Source organism: Lepisma saccharinum, chromosome 27, assembly GCF_977018435.1.
Source record: "Lepisma saccharinum chromosome 27, izLepSacc3.1, whole genome shotgun sequence".
Taxonomy (NCBI): domain Eukaryota; kingdom Metazoa; phylum Arthropoda; class Insecta; order Zygentoma; family Lepismatidae; genus Lepisma; species Lepisma saccharinum.
The window spans coordinates 5747070-5772071 of record NC_139255.1 but is presented as its reverse complement, the minus strand read 5'-3'; the positions used below and the strand labels follow the sequence as shown (position 1 = coordinate 5772071).

Below are 25002 nucleotides of genomic sequence, written 5' to 3'. Positions count from 1 at the left end.
GAAGGCAATCTAAAGCATACAATTTACAAAATCAAAAGCGATAGATAAAGAAAAAAATAATTAGACATTGGTGACCGCATAGAAATGTGAATGCAGCATACAAGAACATACTGCTTGATTTTGCAAGTGCTTTTCATAGAGAAATGTAAACAAGCTCCATTTTGAAATAAAACTGATTTGTGAGTTCTTACATTTAACTGCTCTCAGTTACTGACTATCTTCTTAAACGAAACCTGCAACTGTCAGTACAGTCACAGCCATTTTGTGGGACAATCATAGTCATTTTCAATAATGTGCTTTCTCAGTTTCAACCTATGAAAAGCACCATGCGATGAAATGACTTGTGCTTTACAAAATGATATATATAATACATTATTTATGGATATTTTTCTTTTGTTAAGTATATATGTAAAGCCTAGTTAGATCTCGTGATATAATATTGTGAAATGCATTGACAAACCTTAGTGATGGGGCCTGCAGTGGATAGGGTTTGTGAAGACCGGGTCCCAGTTCCTGATTGGCTAGTCCCTGAACTGTTGGGGCTTGCTTTGGATTTGAAGGGGGTCATGCTCTGGGATACCCCCTCAGCCAAGATGAACTGTTCACGAAGTTCGATGTTCGTACGTCCCTTGGCTAGTTAAGGTGAAAGCACACAAACAATGGGGTTAGGGAAACTGGGACTATTCTAAGAGCCATTCAAAAAAACTAGCGTGCTATGGAAAACTTATAACAACATGCTATGAACACAAATTAAATAACAAAAAATTATATGTGCAGCCAATTCTTTCATGTAAAAAAAGGAGAAATTATATACCTTATACACATGTACACAATTCGACAATAGCATATGTAGCATCACTGACAAGAAGCACTTTTTTATATCTTAAGCAAAACAGAGACAATCTAAAAGCAAGTGTGAATTCTTATTTAATCTTTGGATTCAATAGAAGATTCGTAAAAAGAATTGAAGCTTAAATTGTTAAAAAGTTAATATCTTTGCTGTCAACATAGGCTCAGCATAACATGTTACGCACATCCAATTCGAAACGACAGTGTTGTCAATATGTAACGCAAGGGTTACAAGCTGTGCATCCGTTGTATAAAAATTGGGGTGGTAGAAGGACACTTTTGTATCTGTCGTTGAATTTAAGGAATCATCTCTTATCTAAAAATCCATCTCCATGCAACGTTACGAGTAGATTTCCAGTCAAATCTCTCATGTATGTCATTTATGAACTGCTTTGTATTTGTAAACTTTATTGTATGAAAACACACAAACTTGTATAGTTTTAATGAAGAAATTGTGTTGCTTTTCATGCTTTGATTTTTTCCTTTTCCTTATGCAAATCAAGTCATTGGCATAATGACTTAACAACAAGTTACTTTTAAGAATAAAAAGAAAACTCACCCATGTTTTAAACTGCAGAGATATAGGAGCATATTTTTTTTTTCACAGTTCAGCATAAACTTTGATAAGCTTGTCTGTGTAAAGTTGTAAACCTGCTCCGGATGGCTGGTGACACCAGCACCATGTGGCAGAAACTGACATGCCATTTCTTGAAAACTACACATGATATTTCAGTTGTCTTTTTTATTAATTTTTATGCATATGAAGGTACGACATACTTGAATTGCAAAAGATATATCCATTATTACTATTATTAACAAGTAGAGTTTCAAAAAGTCCTTTGTTTCTGTCTTGAGTAGTACGTGATACGTCTTACAAATTGGGCTGCAACTCCTCAGCCACTGTGATATATTTCACTTTTACATGTACATATGAAAGAACACATCAGCAGCATGTGGCAATAAGGGCTCCAGGGGCAAAGGCCAAATTTTTTAAATTTCCTGAAAATTATGAATTTTGAAAATTTTGCAAAATTTCAGTTTCTTTTCTTTTTTTTTTTTCAAAAGTAAGGAACAGACATTACATATCCTCCAAGAATGGTCTTTTGTTATGCTTGGTCGATTTGGTGTTTTAAGTCCACTTTATGCACAGTAAGGCTAATCGGGACTGGACCTACAGTTTAAAGTGGGATCCTAACCACGATGTGCCTCCACCGGGTCTCAAACCCGGACCCCTTGATTACAAGGTGACTATGCTACCACTGCACCATCAGGGAGGCCCTTTTTGTCATGCTTCTCTCCAAGTTTGATCCATCCAGCATCCATAGAGCCGACATTAGAAGCAAAATTTGGGAAACTGTTTCCATAATCTGCCAAAACTGCAGTTCTTATCTATCGTTAATTTTCCCCCCAATAAATGTCATCCTATTATCAACGAAACTTTGCATGGTTGTAGAAATGTACCACTGCTACATACTACATTCTTGAAATTCACTTTGGTCTATTGTGGTGCCACACGGGCATGCATGCGAAATAGCATTCGATCTCTCTATGACAACTAGTTCTTAAGCTATGAATATTCTCTCCTTCTTTTTACATCGCAGCAAGTTCAAAAAGCACGTGCTTGAAATGTCCAGTCTGGAGAAGCTCCATCTTCTTCGCAGATGCACCATAATCTAAACGTCCAACACTATCTTTTTTTGTAGTTATTTGTCCTAACTAATTGCAAAAAGAATTGTTAGCCACCCATTACAATTGCCGCAAGCAGCTGACTGAACACAGCTAATATACCACCACACAGAAAACAATTCTCACAAACTGAGATTTCTATATAAGTTTGTAACGTCCACCATGTGGCATAAGTTATCGCATCTAGCTAGTATAATTTAATCAGCAAACAAGTTATCTCGCTGAAACTGATTAAGTAGTGAATGTTCCAAAGCTTGCGTATAGGTCAACATAAAGAATAAAGGTAACAATATATAGAACAAAAGAATGCCTTCACCTATGTTGACAATGCAGTAGTAATTCGATACTGTATTGAATCCAAAGATTCCCATTGCTTATCATATGTAAACTATATTCACACAACACAAAGTAACCAAGTATGCCCCCTTTGCCCTGTTTAAGACGAGTGTGACTTCACAACACAAAGACTACAAAGGCATACATATACCTTTGTATTTATCAACATGCATCTACGAGAAGCAAGACCAAAAGATTTGTGCAAGAACTAACCAAAAACACACAACAGTGCACAAACATTAAACCAGAACTTCATGCGTAAATACAATGCATCTTACATTGCTCTATAGGTCCCAAGGGGCACCAAGCTTCATGCTCCTCGGGCTTATTAGGGTCTGGTATCGGGCACAAAACCACTATCGGTGCATTAATTTAGATGCGCATGCAGTTAGTGAGAAGCATTACCCAAATCAATGCATGCAAAGCAGTAAAAAGCAAGGACGGTAAAGAGTTCACATTAGGAAAGGAGGCAAGAAGGAGATATTGAGAACGGTAAAATGTAGGGAGGAAAGAGAGAAAAAAAAGACAAGGAAAGAAGAAAAATATTGTCAGGATTATTGTCCGGTTACTTCAAACAGTCTACTAATTACATGCCTGACTATGTAAACAATGTGCAGTATTTTTATTATGCTGCAATTACATACGTTACAGTTCTTAGTTGTTAATATAAGGTTGAAGGAAGTATATGAAGCTTGTGTTAGCTTGACTGTTTCAAAAGTGCTACTTTTGTTAGATACTATATCAGGCTCAATCAATTTGGTTACCTCAGGAGTAGTAAAAAACTACACTGTGAAGGAAGTCAGAGAAGAAGAGACAGAAAAGTAATTAAGTGAAGGTATTATTAGCACACTCTTGAAGCATGAGCTGCCTGTAATTTTTCACCATTATCTTTCTTTATCCCGTTGACGTTTCATTTTGAATTCACCATAGCCTTAGAAATAAATATAATTACGCAATGTCTCATCTCATCCATTAAAGTGCTTGTAAAAATCTGCAACTTAGAAAAAACAATCTCTGATTTTTATTGCTACTTTCTTAAAAATTGATATTCTTCAAGGTGTCCAAAATATACTTGTAAATACTTAAATCAATTTAACCTATTATGCATACTTAAGATTAACAAAACAATACAAAACTAGAATTTCTATGACAACCCTTACACCAATGAAATTCTATTTCATTTCCGACTGAAATGATATACTAATAATAGTAATAAAAATAACAGTTTACCACTGGCAATTGGGTTACAAACTAACAGGTATTGTATTATTGAAAGGGATACTATAGCTCTATTATCTATTTGAATTTTTGTTTTAAGTCCACTTTATGCACAAGAAGGCTAATCGGGACTGGACCTACAGTTTAAAGTGGGATCCAAACCACTATGTGCCTCCACCGGGTATCGAACCCAGGACCCCTTGATTACAAGGCGAAGACGCCATCTTAGAGGCTCCTCCATTCTCTATTGATATTAACTGCAGTTAGGTTAACAATTTGTTAATATATCATCTGATACCACTTTCAACTGATATCAATACCAATGTACATTATAAGAATTAAAAGTTGTTCAACATAATAATTAATAAATACAGAGAAACTGGTACTCACTTTATCCGCGAAACTGTTCTTCTTCTTTCAGAATTTTCATATTTAGGAGTCCACTAAAATGCCACTATACACTATTACAGTCTTAATTCTCTTAGAAATTGTGATAAGTTCAACCGGTTTGATTCTCATTTATTAGCATATTACATTGTAGCTCCATCTTCAGTTGGCCCACATAAGCATAATACTAGCTAAGCCAATACCAATGACCACGTATCGATATCAGCCTATACCAGTGGTATCGGTATCAGAAAGTATTGGCTAGATTTTATTGAACCGATACTAGCCTATATACTTTTCGGCATTTTGTTCATTTACGGGGTCTGCAAAAAATCCACATGACACTTTCGCAGTCTAGTTATCTTGAAAGTTACGCAAAATTCAGATTTCCATTTAAATTGTACTAATACTTTGTTTTAAAAAAAACTATTTTGTGCATAGTTACTTTTTTTAAATTCTGGTGTAATTTTTTAATCATGATCATCCTTCGCAGTTTCCTGCCTCTGGCTGGGTCAGCATTAATTTTTTAATGATAATAGCAAAACTATGGTAAATTAAATTTATACTTATAATTGGGAGTGGAATTCTCACCCACTAATGTTAATCAATATTTTGAACAACTTTTAATTGTTACAATTTTCAAACATTGGTATCGCTGGGAATCTGTAAGAGTATCAATATCGATACACAGACTTCAAACACAATTTTGCCAGAAGTTTTAAAACAATTCAAGCGATTCTTAACCCAAGAACTGAACAGAGCAAGTAGAATGTACTGCAGTTTATTGTAACACAGGAAAGTTAAGAGTGGGTTCACGCTAAACATGTAAAATGGTTTAATGAAATTTAAATCTTATCAAATAACATTATTTACATAACCTAAAATTAAAGAATTTAAGCATCCTTGAAAATGATAACTAAAAATGAATCAACAATTCTTTAATGAACAATGAGCAATTCTGCTGCAAAAATTACAAAAAGTGAAATACACAGTGAAACCTAGATTTTAAATTTTTCAAGGCAACACGGCAAAAACCTTAAATGCAGTAAAATGGCATTCTAAGTTATATTTTTAAAATGATTCCCCAATTGATATGCCAGTGGTAAAATATTTCCTAGAAAATTATAATTAAACATAATTAGACTATTAACAACCTAGATGAACAGAAGCAAATACAAATGTTCAACGTACATCTTAACAAATAGTACACTACGAACACATTGTACATAAAGAGACTGAAAAAAAATCTTTAAAAAAAAGCTATTTGAATCAAACAAAAATCAACCACACTTTAAACCACCCCCAATTCACAACTGCAGAACACAAGCAATTCAATCAAACAAAATTACTGTTAGTTGTTTGTAATGATCTTCACCATGTTTTTTTTTTCTTTACTGCACATGCACCCAACATTCTTAATTCCAAGTTAAGTCTACGTGCATGTCTTATCTTAACTTCAATTATGAAATCTCACCATTTGCTAATAACCACATGTATGTATGACAAAATTCAGCAAGATATTTTCTTGAAAAGGATCACTTCCCGAAAGTAATTCTATGAATGAATTTACATATTTTGTGAATTATTAAGGGAAATTTGAGAACAAACGCAGCCAACAAATTGTGGTGCTAGTACGCTTCATGTACTCGTGACATGCTTTTTGCTAATTTGGCAATGAAGGCAAAGCAATCGTAATTATCACTAAGTTCTTTCTTTCCTTAATTCAAACCAACTAAACAATTTTGTGTTACAATTTACATGACTAAAATAACTAGATGTCTGTCTATGCCAATTGAGGAAAGTGATGCTTTACAAGAAAATTAAAACTAGTATGCTTAATTGTGTATGTCAAAACTGCAGATTTCAAAACCAGTGATTTTTAATGGCTCTATTATTAACCAGAAAGAACACAGTGAAATGTGATAAACTGAGAGTAATGAAGTCAATTAAGGTATATACATATTAACAGTATGTGAATAGTTAGTTGTTGTTTTTTTTTCGTTTGCTAAAATCTACACTAAAAATTTAAGTATTTAAATTGTTCTTAACCAAAGCCATGATGTTTTTTTTTAATTTAAAAAGTTTCTTAACCAACTGCAAATACAATTTTTATAATTAATGTTAATTTTATATTAATATAATATTTCACATCTCTTCACAATTTCTTTCAAAATGTTGCAACATTTGACTTAATTTAGCTTGTTCAATAAAATCTGCTATTATTATGATAATTTAATGCTTCAATATCAATGCACTTCTGCAAATTTTTAGCAAGTTCTTGAACTAACAATTTGTCAACAACAATTTATTCGTGTTATAATATATTGTAGTGAACAATTTATCCTTACATGATTGTCATTCATAGTGATATAATCAGCTTCTGTCATGTTTCTCACCAAAAATAATCGGCCTTAACTCAAAATCAGTTTGCAAATTTTGAAAGCTAGCATCAATGTATGGATTTAAAATCCTCAATGTGCATCTTGTAAAAGTTTAAGAATGGCAAGTGGGTAAAGACCTACACTGAGTTAAAATTCTTGCACATTTTCGTTCAACTTGTAACAATACATAAAACGCATGACTTATAATAAAATGGAGTAGGCAAAAGTGAAAGCCCTTTAATTTATTTACACATAGATTTGTATATCATATCACTCATAGGTCCCAATGTTAACACTTTCATTCCTGTGTGTCTTGCAAATACATAAATTTATGCCAAAACAGCAATTTTAATCCTATTGCATTAAATAATAAAATTCGAGCATTTCAGGAAGAATAACCTCTATATCAAAACAAACACAATTAGCATCAATCTAGAAAATGTTCTTACTTGAGCAACTTGACTAAATTCTTACAATATGCTGTCTTCATTACTCTGCAGTTTTACACAGCTATATATAATACTGGCAAAGATTACATGTTGCATCCAACATATTACAAAATGATGGCAGTTTCCAAATTAATATATATGCAGTGTACTTACCTCGACATGGGTCGTTCTTGACCAGGAACTCATCTAGTGCGACCCAACCTCCTCCAACTCTTACCATTACGGTGGATCTTAATATTCTGACCAATCTCAACTTCTGACTGTCACCAAACTAAGAAAAGAAAGTCAAGAGCATATGTTATTATGTGTATAAAATAAAATGAAATGTTACTTCAAGATGACTAAAGTGCATTGCACCAGCCAATTAACCCTTAAATGAGCAGGTGGTACAAATGTATACCAATCAGTGTGTTTGTGCAATATGCTACTTTTGAATCATACTATGACTCTGATCATGGTCGGAGATACATGTTTGGAATTGTTACATGAGACTTGAGGTTTGTCATTAGTAATTTAGTGTAGTGAAATTCTACTACAGGGTGGGAAATAACCTTTTACTAGGGGTCCACAGTAAAAAGTAACAACAATTAAGAAATTATGGTAATACCAAATGTTTACTACGACAATTGTGGTTACAAAAACAAAATTAAATGTTAATATGTCCGTCGTTTGCTTCTCTCACAGCACGAAGACGATCAGGGTAGGAGCTCAGAAGATTCGCAAACAGTCCGTATTCCATTCCATGTCACGGAGGACTTGTTCCAGATGTGCAAGGAGTGTTGGCCGGGAATAGCGGTCCGGTCCGCGTTCCACTATCATCAAGGACTCAACTGCGTCTTCAGAATAGCCCCAAAGTGCTCCGCTGCATTTAGGTCCGGTGATGCACCCGGCCATTCAGAACTGCTGAAAATGTCAATGCCACTTCGCCGAAGAAGGTCTTGGTTTTAGCATTTGCCTTGAAGCAAGGTGCTTTGTCGTGAACCAACTTTTAATTTTGTTTTTGTATCCACAATTGTCGTAGTAAACATTTGGTATTACCATAATTTCTTAATTGTTGTTACTTTTTCCTGCAGACCCCTAGCAAAAGGTTATTTCCCACCCTGTATACTGTTCTTAGTTTCAGAAATATATATTTTTAAAAATACTTACTTTTGGTTATATATTACTTTGGATTTTTTTTTTTCTCCAAAAGTATCAATACAAATTGCTTAATTTTTGCAGCACGAGTGGAACACACATATAGCAACATTTTGGTACCATTTCTAAGTATCACATTGTAGCGATAACTCTGTGGGAGCATGCTGATTTGAAATTTAGCAAACTACTTAATAGAGAAAATTGTTTCTTTTACCATAAGCTTATAGCTCAATCTATACTGGACAAAACTAGGTATGATTTGTAACTATACTATTAAGTTTCCGAGATATTAAAAATGTTATTTATTTCCAAAAGCTTGTTTACAAGTTACAAGTGTCGCTTAAGTATAGTAAAACGTTCTAACTAATCCTTACCCTGTATTTTCCTTCTCCAACTTGGAAGACTCTGAATTTCTGTCTGCAGGTACACAACATCACAAGTCGCTTCACTTCATCGTGTATCTTGTCGGCTTCTGTGGCTGGTTTCTTCTCTTCCCAGTCTGGCCTGAGAGCTGCTATGAACTCTTTCCAGTCTATGAGACCTTCTCCGTTGCGGTCAAACTTGTCAGCCACTGCATTCATTTCCAACCTGCTGGTTGGGAATTCTGCAAGAACAGAAGTCATTAGCTACTATGGTATATCATAGGGGAAGCAAGGAAGCATCTTCTGTATTATCAGCAGTAACTGATATTTCAATACTGGAACAATTAGGAATTTGTTCAGAATGTTATACAGGAATTTCATTGCAAATATTTCACATCAATTTACTAGTTTTGCTTTAAAACATTCAAAGAATTACATCAGAATATTTAAACAGCTGTCACTTTATTGCACATTATCATATAATACTGGTGCAAAATAAATAAAATTTTGAATATTACATAATTTTCAAGATATCTGCAGAAATCAGTTGTATATAAAGGTAACCGTTGTACATGTGGGAAGTGAAACTACGAATTGTTAAGAGAAATACGCTCTTAAAAATGAAGCATGAGAATGCCACACTTACTTGTTTTCATAATGCCATCAATGAAATCTTCACGAGGAATCAAGTTGTCATTGTTCTTATCCATCTTGCGGAACAAGTCAGTCAATCGAGACTTCTTGTGGTTCATGAACCTCAAGAACTGCAAAGGAAGAAAGGTGAAATGTTATTCGGTTACGAAAAAGGAAATTAAATATCTGACATTTCACGCCTCTTAATTAGAAAAAAATGACTGAAATATGATATACAGTAATTTACGTAACGTCAAAACAAAACTGTAGCATTGAACAGAAGCAGTCACGGTGTATTCTTATTTCTTATTCAGTTGATTTTAATGTTAAATTGAAATATTGCAAGACAGGAAACATTAGAATAGAAAGAAGAAAGTGAAGATGTAGTAGTGGTGGATGATGATGAGTACAGGAAGAAAAAGGAGAATGGGAGGAGGAGGAGGACTAGGATAAAGAGAAAGAAAAATAAGGATAAAGAAGAAAATTAAGGATAAAGAGAAGGAAAAGAAGGATAAAGAGAAGGAAAAGAAGGATAAAGAGAAGGAAAAGAAGGATAAAGAGAAGGAAAAGAAGGATAAAGAGAAGGAAAAGAAGGATAAAGAGAAGAAAATTAACGATAAATATAAGGAAAATGATAAAGAGAAGGAAAAGAAGGATAAAGAGAAGGAAAAGAAGGATAAAGAGAAGGAAAAGGAGAAAGAAGTGAAAAAAGGAGTATGAAGATAAAGGGAGAAAAAAATGTGAAAGAAAAAGGATAAAGAAGCAAGAGAAGGAAAATAAGAAAGAAGGAGGAAGAGAATAAAAAGGTAGGTGAAAATAAAAAGGAGAGAGAAGGAGAAAGTAGGAAATGGATGAGAAGAGTAGCAGCATTAGAAGGTGAAGTAGAAATAGTAGCAGCAGCAGAATCAGTGGTAGTAGTAATATTGGAAATAGTAAACAGTGGATGTAATAGGTATTGTAGTAGTAACATTGTAGAAGCAGAAGCATTACATTTGCAAGTAATGAATTATTGTATATTATAGAAATTGATCTGCTGACATTAGCTTCTAAACTTCACAAAATGAAAATCACTGATAAGTGTCTACGCCAGAGTGAATGAAAAGCTAGATTAAACTAACAGAACCCTATCAGATCTAAACAATTCAATGCTTGAAAGAAACAAAATGCACATACCCTCCTTCGCCATTCGTCCCAGCTGAAGTTCTTGACCTTCTCGAGTTCCAGCAGGTAGTTGTACTTATCTTGCAGGCGCCTCTGTCTTTCCCAAGCCATCATCCACACATTGCGCCATTTATCCCACAACGTTTTCACCCTTGGGTTTCTGAACTGGGGCTCGGCTCCCTTGCTATAAATTGCAGAAATAGAAGATGCTCATTCAATGAAAGGCAATACCTTGAATAAAAACCTCTAGATGGTAAGGACAACCCTGATGTTCACGTATGCAAGTGAAGTAAAGCTAGTTATATAATTAAATTTAAGTGGTTTATGAATTAAAGTAAAGTTAACACATTTCAAAATATCAGCATGTACTCTTACTGAATATATTCTGCATCTTAAAGTCATTCTTCCATTATTTTACAATTTAAATTTCATTCGTTAATATGAGAATTGTTGCTTAGTGTATCTCAGAGTTGAAGAGTATCATAAAGCAAGTAACATGTTACTTTTTGGGTACTCGCATTAGTAACATGTTACTTTTTGGATCCGTGCATTAATAACATGTTACTTTTTGGGTACCTGCATTACTAACATGTTACTTTTTGGGTACCTGCATTACTAACATGTTACTTTTTGGGTACCCGCATTAGTAACATGTTACTTTTTGGATACTTGTAATTTTGTTTACACATTACTAATACATAAGTAATTGTAACAGCACTTCCTTCCTTTGTGTTACTTTGGTTGCAGAATGTTGATGAATTTAGAACCGGAGGATTTATTTGCCAGGAAAAAAATGCTTCGTTGTGTTGTTTTAAACTTGTGCATATAAAGTTCACTGGGGAAACATGCAATATTATGTCAACAGTTGAAACGTCATTGTATGACATAGCAACATGTTACTTTCTGAGTACAGTAACAGTAACATTACTTTTTTTCATAACTTACCAAACTCTGGTGCACCCTTACTAGATCAAGATGCACTTGGAATATTGCACTTAGGGTTTCCCAGAATCAATTTTCATGAACTTTTGCAGCATCATTGCTCAAGAATAAAACTGAAATAATGTACACAGTTTGGGGGTGGAAAAGATATGAAATAGAAGTCAGTCATAGTATGTTGAAGGTTTTGTAAAAATCTTCCAATTCCCATTCTATAGAAATAAAGATATTCAGAAAAAAACAAAAAAATCCCTGTATATCACAGTATTTAATATTACATGCAGTAGAACTATCTCTATTTCTTGAAACATACCACACAGACACAGTTCACTAAACTAAAATTCTGAGATAAGGAAAGTTCACAGAAGGAATTTTCACCATTCTGCCACTGGTTGTGTATACCTGTACATATGTATACATACTATATATTTATACAAAGTTATGAGCTAGGAGAGTGGTCCTTAAGAATGTGAAGTTAATGCCATAATTTTTCTGAGAATTACAAATAGTTTTGTTATAGCAAATCATTTCCTCCTTTCACATGGGTTGGTCATAATTTCCTTTTTAGTATTGAAATGTACAGAAAAATAACTTCATTTATTACTTATTACTTGTAAAAAGTAACCAAGTTACAGTCACTCATTTCAAAAAGTAACTCGTTACACAGTCACTCATTTCAAAAAGTAACTCGTTACACAGTCACTCATTTCAAAAAGTAACTCATTACACAGTCACTCATTTCAAAAAGTAACTCATTACACAGTCACTCATTTCAAAAAGTAACTCTTCACACAGTCACTCATTTCAAAAAGGAACTCTTCACACAGTCACTCATTTCAAAAAGGAACTCTTCACACAGTCACTCATTTCAAAAAGGAACTCTTCACACAGTCACTCATTTCAAAAAGGAACTCTTCACACAGTCACTCATTTCAAAAATAACTCGTTACAGTCACTCATTTCAAAAGCAACTAGTTACACAATTTCAAGTTGTTTGGGTAGTTTAAGGAGAACATTAAGTTGTGGACTTAATAGTTTACCATTCCTCGAAAACAGTAAATAAATTTCATTTCTTGAAGTATGCAACATGGTGGAGAAAGATAGTTTCGTTTATGTGATTATATAAATGTCCAATATTAGAATTAACTATCTACACTCACCCACAAGATTTTAAATAAATAAATACATATGAAATTAATTAAGAACCACTTTCCTACAAAAAGCAACCAGAATATCACATAAGAAGAGGAAAAAGAATACTCTTTCAATATCAGAGCAGTAGCTTACCATACACACACACACACACACACCTTTAATTGATTCAGATTAAGAATAAAACAAAGAATTGTTTTAAGGTTTTGAAAATAATCATAATGTATAATACAGTAAAAGAAAAAAAGAATGAAAAAGAAATTGAAAGAAATTAAAATGCAGGAGAACGCTAACCTTCCTTTTGGTGGGAATCTAGGACCAATGTGAGTCCACATATCTGGTGATTTCTCGCGACCTGGGCTTGCTCGACTACACAGGAACAAAAAAGGTCACACATGAAATTCATGCACAAACACAATCAAAAGTACTAAAGGTTAGTCATGACTAAATTAACCAATTTTTTCAAATGCCACTGCAGAATGTTTTACTAAACTATTTGAATGCAGGAAAACAACCATTCTTGCAGCATGCACAAGTATTGAATATAGAAAGAAATTTCAAACTATACTAATATTTTTCACAGAAATAAAATAATGGCAACACAAATCATGTTTTGCCCTTATTGAAGAAAATAATGTAGCTACTGTATAGTATATCTATAAGCAGAAAAAAGAAAAGCGGAGCCAGGCATTTTACCAAAGAAAATATTCTGTCATTCTTCAGCAACGTTCTTGACAATTGTCTACCACAGCTGACATCAAAATGAACATTTAGTAAGGATATTTACAACATTATCAGTTTTGTAAATTCATGTAGGGTAAATTTAATTGAAAAACCTAAACATGATATCAGTTTGAGATTCAAAATATAGAAGACTATTTTCTAGGGAAGGAACAGATTAATTGGTACTCTCGGTATGGGCTGATGTAGGCATATCATTTTATAATCTGCATTTTATTGATATGATATATCTAAAAATATCTTATAATTTAGTGCAATTCTGTCATTTTGTTATAATTTTTATGGATATAAACATATTTTTCATAAAAGTAAATCTCCAAATATGCAGCTCCTTTTGCTTTGCAATCATCTGCTAACACACATTTATTAAGGAATGAATGAATCATTTACATTCTTCAAGGAGCATTTCTAATTTTATATCGGATCAGGAGAATATCAGTTATCAGTATCAGTAAATTATATTGGTACTTTATTGATATTGGCCAAAATTTCATATTGGCCCATCCCTCCCATTCTTTATAAAACTTCTCATGGACTATGTATCCTTGAAGTATATAACAGGTTCACCATTAATTCTTATTGTATGTTTCACAGAAAACAAACATTTCAAAAAAAATCATATATCAAATTTAAATTTTACAATGAATTATTTAAGAGGTCTTTCTAGTAATCTACTATAGTCTTAAAACACTGAAATGTGTATTTTTTAATTGGTACAATGAAACGGAGCTAATATCAGCATGACGACTAATGTTTCATAGTTGTACCAAGTGCAAATTATAAAAGAAAAGATTGAAAGGTTCCAAATGAGACATAGTGGGCATATTGGTGGCTATATTTTCTTTGGTGTAGTAAAGAATGTCATACCATAGCAGCCATTATCTTATTTTCAAACTCGCAATACAAGCAAATGCATAAAATTTCATTCCATAACCATTTGAACAAGAATCAAATTACTAAAAATCCAATAAGTATAACTGTCATGCATGTATCATTCACCAAAGCATAGCACTAGTTGCATTGTACACTAGATGCGTGTATTTGCCTATATTTTGCAGCTAGAAGATGCTTACTAATAGCACTAAACTTTAAGACAGTGATTCATTAAGAATAGAGTAACAAAGGGAAAAATAATGCTGAGTGATAGGGTTGCAAAATAAGTGCAGAGAGGTTTCTTGATACGTGGACCACAACGTTGCTACGAATGCTGCACAAGCAAGGTGCCATCTACTAATACATACAAGCTCGTTGCAAATTTCTGATATGCATTTAGGCACTGCAAATCTGAAAAGCATTTTTAAATCTACACATTTCAACTATAACAAAACATAGTGTGAAAAATTGGAATTATTCATTACAATGGTAAACAATAAAATCAGGAAATAAATTTTTAAAAATAAAGGATTAATTATTAACGAAACATTCTCTCATTACTTTAAAAGACATTGTAAAATTGTTCTTACGAAAAATAAACAACTCAACCACCAGCAACATTACTACATTGTGAGTCTACCTGGTAAATATTAGTGCAACTATTTTGCCAGTAATAAACATTGTACTGCACCAACTGCCCTACACACAAGAGTTAATTTTTCACTTTAAACAAGACCCACAATAGCTAACCTCTCTCTCCTCGACTGTGGGCCTGGTGTAGATTCTCTTGAACTTGGCCTATAGCTAAAAAAATTAAATAATCAAGAAGTGAACAGAAGGTCGTGTAGAGGACAAAAACAAATTATAAAGCACAGAAATAAAAAGAATCCATTGAAACATTGACAAATTCATTCCCCGTAACCACCATGCTCTTAAGGACAAAAGATAAGCAAGACGTCAAGAAAAAGCAGTTTTCATAAATGCAACTAGGTTCACATGCAACTGGACTGCAAATATTTTTAAATAAGTGCAAATTTGAACTGAAATATAAACAAAAAGAATGATTTGAAATTTATTTATATACATAAGAAATTATAAATACAAAAGGTGGTTGGAATTATTTTGCGTTAAACAATAAAAAGTAATAATCAACTTCAATAACAGTGTCTCCTTAATAATATAATACAGCATACTAGTATATTATTATTTATTTATACTCGAGAGTTCCTGGACTGATTCCAGGTTGAGACAATTAAATAGTTCATATTCCATATAACTAACCTGTGTGTGCATAAAATGGGCTTTTTAAAAAAAAAACTTCCCACTTTTCTCGCCCTTATGTACTACAGTTTTACTATGAACAGTCACAAATTTTAATTATATTATTAATATTGTTACTCTATACTCCATAGTTTTTACCAACTATATGAGCTCACAGTAACATGAACCAGTGGAAAATTATAGAATCATTCATTTAATTACAATAATATTTTTGATGCATCTTGTCAGCCATCACATTTTCTTTATAATGGCTCATGGCAGCACTAAAGTTTTGTGGTATAAGTTATTATATAGGAATGTAACAGCTTTAGTAGCCTGATGACATCACAAACCTTTCTTACTGCATAGTGCAGGACAAGACAAGTTTGTTTTTCTTCAAAGAACATTAAGGGGTACATTATGCAGATTTATTGATGCATGTAGTGAAAATATAACTGAAATTCAAGTGTAAAAATTCATTTATGGTTGAATATGTTATGCATAAAATGCATTAAACAGTTGAATCATTTTTGTAACATTTTTTTTTCCAGATTTTAGTCTTGCAAATATAATTCGTAAAATAAATTCTTGTGATTAAGAAAGTAAGACTATTGGAAGCCATGGCCTTTGCAATGACATCTTACTGGATGATACATCTACTCCAATTGCCACGCCTCACATAAACAGGCTGAACAATGCTTCCATCAGAAAATGAAACATTGTTCGAACATTGAAAGCAAACACAGCTACCAAGTGATCACCTTTGTAAGGCTCTTTGCACACCCTCCCCCACCTCCAATTCCACAGAAATATAGAAAGAAAAATGAGAACATAACATAACTAATCATAACTGTTTAAGAAAACTGTAATATAACAACACTTGTACACCATCTCACTTTGAAATAAGCCTGAGCTGGTACCATTACTTTGGGCCAATATTGGAAGTACAGATTTTTGATATTTGAAAGCAGTGGTTTTGAGTGTAGTAAGTCATATTGGCAGATATTTTTCTAAAGTAGAGATCAAATACTCTAGGAATTGTGAAAAGGAGCAAATTTTAACATATCTGCAACGATATCATGTGTAAAAATCAGGGCCGATTGCATTCCAAGGGTCTCTGTCTCAGTCTAAATATCCTGGAAATTATGCACAATGCACAATTTTTATTATTTTACAACTGCATTGTGGGAAGAAATGAATTTTGTGATCAAATAATTACCTCATGTGCATGCATGAATATCAAAGCAAAATTTTGGTAGGTTGCTATGATATAGTTTCAATGAAAAATTTATGTATTAAAAGTTCTAAATATTCTCAACTTCCTTAAATTGTAACAATTTTCAAGTCATCATATTGATATTCATGAAAGTAGGCAAGATCTGATTTGATATTTCTTATTTAGTCAGTTTTTCTGTCACTTTCAGCTAATTCAATGATGAGGAGTGATATGATGAAATTGATGGAAGGGGCACTCACAAAGAACACATATGCCCAAGTTGGGATTCGAACCCAGGAACCCTGCCATCATAGTATGCTGTGGTAACCACTCTGCCACCGAGCTCAGCAAGAATTGGTAAGTGGTAGTGGTACTGGTTCAAAGCAGTATCAGTCCAGCACCCATAAAAATGGAATTTCATGACAATAATCCTTTTTGTGAATCCATGGGAATTTAATAAAAAAGATGGATACTGATTGATTGATTTGGTTTATTTTACTATGCTTTTCTGCCACTATTGGCATCGCAAAGATGAGGACGAGTGATGAAATTGATGTCCATGTCCAGGCTGGGATTCGAACCTGGGGGTTCTGGGGTCGAAGCATGCTGTGCTAACCACTCTGCCATGGAGGTCAGCTTCATGAATAGATATGGTACATTCTCCCATTTACAACTATCCTGCACAAATTTTGATTACTACAGTGACACTGGTATCTAACCCAATGTAGCTCTATGTGATACCAGCTCAACCCTACTTCAAATAAACAAGTGCATAAAAGAAGTTCTGCTACTGACCAAATAGCAAAAGGAAGAAAAAGAAATCTTACACACCTTGACCTACGAGATGGTGTCTCGTGCTCAGGTGAGGATTCTCTCGATCTAGCATCGTGATCGTAGTCCTTACTAAGAAATGGAAAACACAAAAAACCTAAGCCACACAGATCATGCAAGACAAAAACACATCTACGTGCAGAATCGAAAAAAAATTGCTTAAAAATAAATTGCAACTATAATCATCTACCAATACAAACAAAAAAGCAAGCAACACACAAGACATGGTCGAGAAACTGTGTTCAAGAGTATATTGTGGTCTGTCAGTTGTGCAAAAAGACTAAATTCTACTCAAGAAATGAAAATGCATAACTGGAAATAAAGAAGAAAAAAGTGTCTTGGTATGTGTGAAATCAGTGAGACCTTGATCTTACATTTTTCAGGGACCATAATGAAAAATCAAAAAAAGAAGAAAAATGCAAAATGAGGGAAAACTGCAGGGGGGGGGGGGAATTGAGGTACATAAAATCATGGTTCTACTGTATATAATGTCAGAGCTTAATAGTATCTTTGAAGAAATGATCCAACAAAATACTGGCTATTTTACGAATCAAATCAGATTACAAAGGATTCATGATGAGGAAGGTGGGAAGACATACAATATTAAAGTAGAATCCTGATTTCATGTTGCTCGATTTCACATTATCCTGCATTATACATTTATACTTTGTGGTGCTGTGTGTTATAAAAACTTTACAGTTTCCTGGGTTTTAAATTTTTTCATCATGGTCCCCAGATAAATATAAAAATAGAGGTTCCTATCTTCTTGATATTTGTACATCACCACACAATTTGGGTATTTGTTTTTGTAGTGTAAATATTATATATTAACAAAACAAAAATCAAACTATCACAGCTGCAATATACACACAGCATGCAAACATACATGCAAGACATAATACACAATGAATGCATATCACGGAAGCAGGTAATATGCAAGTCCCAATATTCATTACTTTTCTATTTCACATCTTATTGCTAAAGTGTATTTCATTGAAGTTCAGCTCATTGAATCAATATAACAATGACTTAATAGTAAGTAAGGATCCTACATTGTTTCAGAAGCTGGAATAGCCTTTATATTTATTCTTAGTTGTTACTATGGATTCTAATGCACTTCACATGCTAACATAATAAAATAGTAGTGGGAAACAGATGTACACGTGGTTTATTAACTATTTGAGAAATCCTTGGATAGTATGTCAAATTTAAAGAACATTAACTATGCTATATGCTCTCTTCTTTGTAGCAAAACGTGTTGGTACTTTCACTTGCTCTACAAAGTAATACCAGGCAGCATGTGAAATGAAGAAAGGGTGCAACATACTGCATTGCTCAACACTACATAAATCTACTATCAAGATTGCATTCCTATCTAATCACCTGTAAGGAGTATGTTGATACAAGGTAAATTGAAAGAGCTCCTGAAACTGCAGCATTGCAGCTGAAAGATATGCTTGAGAGACTACAACCATTAGCAATGTGATCACTGCTCAATCTGGGGAGTGGAGTGAAGATGTGTTTTGAGGAATGGCTTTATGGTTATGATGTGGTATTGTATTTTGCGGCCATTTATTTTATTGCGTTTTGAGGTTCTATCCAAATTAGGACTGAGGACTTGTGATACAGGGTGACTTTAGATCCAGGATTTGCGATTTAAAGTGACACCAGATCCAATGGTTCAAGGTGACATAGGATCCAATATTCAGTGGTTCAAGGTGACATCGGATCCAGGATTCAGTGATTCAAGATGGCCAACTTTCATCAACTTTCATGAACTGCTCAAATAAATGACTTGAAGTTATCACTCAGCACATCTTCAGTCAAAAGTGTGCTTCCAGAAAAAAAAAGTGGAATCATATAAATTCCATATAGTGGCACATGGCTGCCTGGCACCATTGAGAGCAAGGTTGCCATGTCTCTTCTTTCTCAACTACAATGGCATAATTACAGGAAGGCCACCTACAAGGTAACAACATGCAGCATAAGGACAAAAGAAGAAAACGAATGCATTAATGTTTTGCATATCAACAGCATTGATCTCAATATTATGTAGTTTGGTCTGGCATGACAAAACAAATTCTCACCCATGACTGCTGATGTCAATCCTTGCCTGTCCTGCCATGTACATGAACATAATAAAAAAATGTAATCCAGTAAAACAAAAATTCATGTTAAAATCCAGAAAGGCTTCTTTTTACTCACACAGGTGTTCCTGATTTTGGTCTGGAAGGTTTGCGGTCTCTCGTTGAAGCTGGTTGTTTCTGTTGGCGTGATTTGCAAACACGATCAACATCGGGTTGCCTCTTTGAAGTGTTTTCCATAAATTCCTGGTGGTCTTTGATGAGCACTTCAAGTGCTGGAAGTTCATCCGGCAGAGATTCACTCTCCAAAGTGATGAGGGTGTTCTCAAGACCCAATAGCCAAGCCAATAGCTCTTCAAGCAGTTCATCAAGATCTCGTAATGATCTGAGATGTTCTTGAAGTTTGATCTCTCTCTGAAAGTTTTTAATTAAAGTAAGGTTAAGACATTTTTATATTAATGTATATATTTAATTCAAATTATTAATGGTTGTGGCAACACTGACCCATAGTTCCAAAAGCACATATTACTGGCGGAGAAAATTAAACTCAAAAACATTTTGCAAGTAGTTTAGCATCCAATGAAATGCTAAGTAAGCTAGAGTGAATTCAGAATTGTTGACAGTAGTGATGCCAGAAAAATTGGGCTGAGAGGGGGTATACACAAAAAACTCTCAAAAAATAACACACATTATTGTGTACAGTAGTACAGTAATAATTATGCCATTATAAGCTGATGATCAGAATATTTTTTCTACAAACTAGAGAGAAGTGGTTCGCTGCACCCCTATAGCAACGTCACTGATTGTGCATAATATTTTTCATAAAACTTTGAATAAAACTGATATTTTATTTGCATTCTGGTGTAATATTATAGTAAAATGTAAATATTTCTAATTTTAATAACTCAGAATAAACAAGGAACAATGGATTGCAAGTTTAATCCAAAAAGAATCCTTACAAACATATTAAATAACTTAAGATTGGCAATTATTACAGCTTCTTTCAAATTTGGTCAACAATTGAATCGTGAGGTCAATTACTTCCTACCAAATTTCCATAGGGAAGTATGGAACTTTTGATTTTCTAGAAACATAAGTTCAACATTTTATGATCTTAAAATTTCTAAAAATGTACAATTCTAATGTTCTATGCATAGCAAACTCATAACATGCTTAGCTCAAAACCATACCTGTTTAGCCCATGATGCTACTTCTTCCCATCTTGACTGGATAATGGTTATCCAATGCTTAATTACAGTTGCGCCATCAGGGTGCGCTTTCTGTAATATTCTTTGAGCCAAAGCAATGGTGGAATCCTTTTCTCGCTCCTTCTCAGCCATCTCACGCAAAAACCTGATGTGAAAATAAGTATGTTATGCTTTAAATTTCTTGAAAAAATTTTTCTAGTACAAAGTTTGTCAGCAAATATAAGTCATTTTTTTCTGAAGAGCATTAATAAATAAATAAATGAAAAAGAAAAATCACTTTTACCCCATCGTAGAACAACACATATGTTAAGAGAGTAAGAAACCAAATATGTCTCAAAACTAAGACCTATCGCTAGGGAGACAAATTTATGGTAAATAAATATGAGGAGAGCGGTAAATAAAATGTTAGATCAGCGGTATATACCAGCGGTGGAAAAAAATTAAATTGGAACACACTTTTTCATCATGAGAGGAAACAACATACAAAAGAGCTATAAATTGATAAACTACTTCATTTTTATATACTGTACATAGCACAAGTACATATATTTCAACTGAAATTGCCAGTAGCGGCAATTGGGTGGGGCAAGGATAGTTTACTTTTCTTGCTAGACAAGGCTTAGTATTTAGAGGCCATAGTGCAGGGGCAAAGAAAGCCAGGAAGTTCAATGAAACTGGGAGTAGAAATTCGGGGGAAGAAACGAATGCAGCTTGACAGGGAGTGAAGTTTTCGAACTGAGATTATGTGCATGGGAAATCCCAATTTGCAGAGTCTTCCTGATGTGATCAAAATAAAACGTTCTTAAGCTGCAAGTGGTAGGAAACTTTAGGCAAACTTTAGTTACAAATCGACAGTTTGTGCGCACAACCTCGATTGCCAGTTTTTGCATGTTTTCTACTTAATTTGATGATATTTCACAGTTATTTCGCGAAAAAGCATTCATTTCGTGGAAAAGCACACATTTCGCATTACTTTGCGAATAAAACTTGTGCATATTTCATCATTGGGGGTGTAGTTACGTGCAGAATGTTCAAAATTGCATCTATTTTTCACATTTCGCGATCTACCTACCTCATAGGTAAACTCACTGAAAAAACAGCAGATAACGAGGGTTGCATGTAGGTTAGGCAGACTTTTGCGAAGCTATCCCTATCCTCCAGTTTTTGAGAACAGTATCTGGCCATCTTGTCATTATTCTAATAGATATACATATAATGTATATGATCTAGTTTTGCAAAGTATGTCTCGATGCAGTGAAACCCCAATTTTACGTCCTGGATTTAAAATTTTCTCGCATGCTACACTTAATCTTGATGGTCCCAATGTAGCAAAATGTTTTAAAATTTTCCTCAATTTAAGTTTTCATGCATTGCAAGTTGTTTTTTCAGTTTGGTCTCTGAAAAACATACAATCTACATTCTACTGTCTGCAGTTCAGTTTTCAAAGCAAAACCCATTGCAGTAATCTGATTACAAACATTAATTAAGGAGGTGAACGAACCTTTCATGTTCTTCAAACATTGGTACACTATCAGTTATCAATATTAATAAATTTTATATCATTATTGGCAAAAACTTCATATCTGCCCTTCCCTACTGTATATTGATAAATTAGGGATGGGACCAATTAATCGGTACTCTATCAGTATCAGCCGATACAGGCATATTGGTGTATCAGTTTATCAGTAAAATTACAGATTATTTTACAGATCCGATATATCGATAAATATCTTATAATTTAGTAGAAAATTCTGCCTTTTTTTGTAATTTTTATGGATAATTTCCATGCCCTTCTTTCTAAAAAAAAAAATGTCTAAATATGCAACTTCTGTTGCACTGCAGTCAACTGGAAACACACATTTATTAAGGAGATTTTATATTGGATCGGTAGAATATCTGTTATCGCTAAATTTTATATCGGTACTTTATCGGTATCGGCCAGAATTTCATATCGGTCCATCCCTAATTGATATGCAATTTCATGATAATGGATAGAGAAAGAATTCTTAGAGGAAAGAAAAAAGCACTTACTTTTCATGTTCTGACAGTTGATTCCTTGTTTCTTGTTCATCTTCAGGCATTGGACCAGCAAAGCGAAGCTTCATTTCGGCATCTGACAGCCATTCCAAAAGCATATGCACTGCCTTATGTAATTGTTCAGCCTGTCAAAAAAACATTAATTATGAGTGACTGCAAGACTACTTTAATAATGGCTATAAATTAAACTATATAATGTAACAGTAATTTGACAAAGAGGAGTTAGTTTTCACACAAACATGACTTTGAATGCATTTTCATGTCCAGTTTTCATGTCCAAATAGTTGCTACTATGACTGAAAAGAGGGTGAGAATTTTGTATGATGTTCCAATATAAATTTACTAACAAAACTTTGAATAGAGTACAATTATTTTATCAGTAATAATTATTATAATTATTTTATAATCTAGAGCAACAGAAAATTAGATATTTCTATTAACAATTTGATATTCCATTTATGTTTTATTGTTTTTCTCCAACTGCTAGAATTGCATTGATATGTTAAGCTAATATTGTACTTCCAACTTAGATAATGATATAAAATTGTAATTACTGAATAAGACTTTGGCTCAAACAGAACCTAAATTCAATTGGCATTTAGTGGCAGTAATATTGCAAAATTAGCTTCTGAATCATCCTCAACACACCACCTCTTTTCGTTTTTCACTTTTTCTTTAGGTGTGCACAAAATTTAATACAATATTCTCAAAGTTTAAGCAACTAAAACGTCCATTTCGTATGTGAGCAACTTCTTGACAATTCAACATAATTTAGAGGAGAAAATTTGGTCTATAAAAAGTAACTTTTTGTTCAAAAACACAAGGCAGCATCTCACTATTAATACAATATATCGAAAAGATTCCAGTGGACTTACCTCCTTGAGAGCATCCTCAAGACGACGTGTCTTGCGATCGGTAAGACGATTAACCTTGTCCCAAAGTAAGGTTAGTTCTTGCAGCTGCGATCGAATGGTTGCAGCATCTGTTGGTGTGGCTTTCTCCTGGAGTTCCCGACCGGTTCTTTTCACGGATTCCATTTGGGCTCCCCTACTCTGCAGATCCTCCTCAAATGTCTAGAAGGAAAAAAAATATCCATAAGCACAGGATCCATTATATCTTCAGTTAGTTCATGTATCTCATGCATAGAAAAAAATTAATAAAAATTTTGTTTAGCACATACTATTCTAAAATATACACTGGACCTTTTTTTTAGGGGGGGGGGTTGCATAAAAAAAGCAAAAAAATAATAGGTAGTTCTGTATTTGAGTAGAAGGTGTTTAGCACAAGTGGTAATTATATTTATAGAGATGTCATGTATAAAATCATTCATTATGACGAGTTATAAAACAATTAAACAAAACAATTAAATAAAGCCTTGGACCAACATTATTAACAGGTGATTAGTTTTCATTTACTTTAATTATTTCTGGCACATATTTGTTTTACACACAAAATTTTCATGATTTCAAAGAAAAAAACATGGTAAAGTACGGAAAATTATGACAATAAGGGGAATCGGTGACAACTAATCATTATATTATCTATTCTTAAAGAAGAAGCTTAAATGATTAACTGTACAGTACAAGTCACAAAAACAACCATATTTTTATTTAATATTTTAGACCATATTTTGTACAGAAGGAGCAAGAACATTTTATAGTAGTAACTAATGTATATACTTCATAAAATCATACTGATTTCCACTCCTAAGCTTAAAAAAATTACAGTTATAATTTCAAACATTTGTTATGGTATTAACAGTAACTACATTGCTACTTACTTTGTGTTGTTCAACAAGAGCAATAACAGTGTCCAAGTCTCCATGGACTGGCCCTTCCTCAGCCAAGCCCTTTTCCACTTTCTGCAGCCATTCGAGAAGGGCCTGCACAGCATCCTTGAACTGTCCTGAGAACAGGAGGGCTTCTTCCAACTTCCTCTGCCTGCAATTGAATTTATGGTGTAGGATCAGAATTGCATAGGGTCATATCATTTTGCAAAACTAAAATATCAAAGTTTATGTAGTGCCTGCATATATATTTGTTCCAAAAATGTCAACACGGCC

General features: G+C 33.7%; 1 protein-coding gene across 40 annotated transcripts in view; it reads right to left on the bottom strand.

Annotated features, from left to right (window-relative positions):
• shot (dystonin-like protein short stop) overlaps nucleotides 1-25002 on the bottom strand; it is an 888743-nt gene that overhangs the window by 24176 nt on the left and 839565 nt on the right. For 23 of the 40 annotated variants that reach the window (XM_083113147.1, XM_083113158.1, XM_083113144.1 and 20 more), the window contains 14 exons: nucleotides 24721-24880; nucleotides 23816-24013; nucleotides 22935-23065; nucleotides 20886-21048; nucleotides 19817-20109; nucleotides 17612-17683; nucleotides 15055-15108; nucleotides 12985-13059; nucleotides 10612-10783; nucleotides 9452-9569; nucleotides 8818-9047; nucleotides 7460-7577; nucleotides 3150-3227; nucleotides 461-633 (listed from right to left, as the gene is read on the bottom strand). In XM_083113147.1, coding sequence (XP_082969273.1) covers nucleotides 461-633; nucleotides 3150-3227; nucleotides 7460-7577; nucleotides 8818-9047; nucleotides 9452-9569; nucleotides 10612-10783; nucleotides 12985-13059; nucleotides 15055-15108; nucleotides 17612-17683; nucleotides 19817-20109; nucleotides 20886-21048; nucleotides 22935-23065; nucleotides 23816-24013; nucleotides 24721-24880 — 2035 coding nt within the window. The remainder of the gene's footprint in view (nucleotides 1-460; nucleotides 634-3149; nucleotides 3228-7459; nucleotides 7578-8817; nucleotides 9048-9451; nucleotides 9570-10611; nucleotides 10784-12984; nucleotides 13060-15054; nucleotides 15109-17611; nucleotides 17684-19816; nucleotides 20110-20885; nucleotides 21049-22934; nucleotides 23066-23815; nucleotides 24014-24720; nucleotides 24881-25002) is intronic. The other 17 variants (XM_083113156.1, XM_083113179.1, XM_083113180.1 and 14 more) reach the window with 10 other exon arrangements.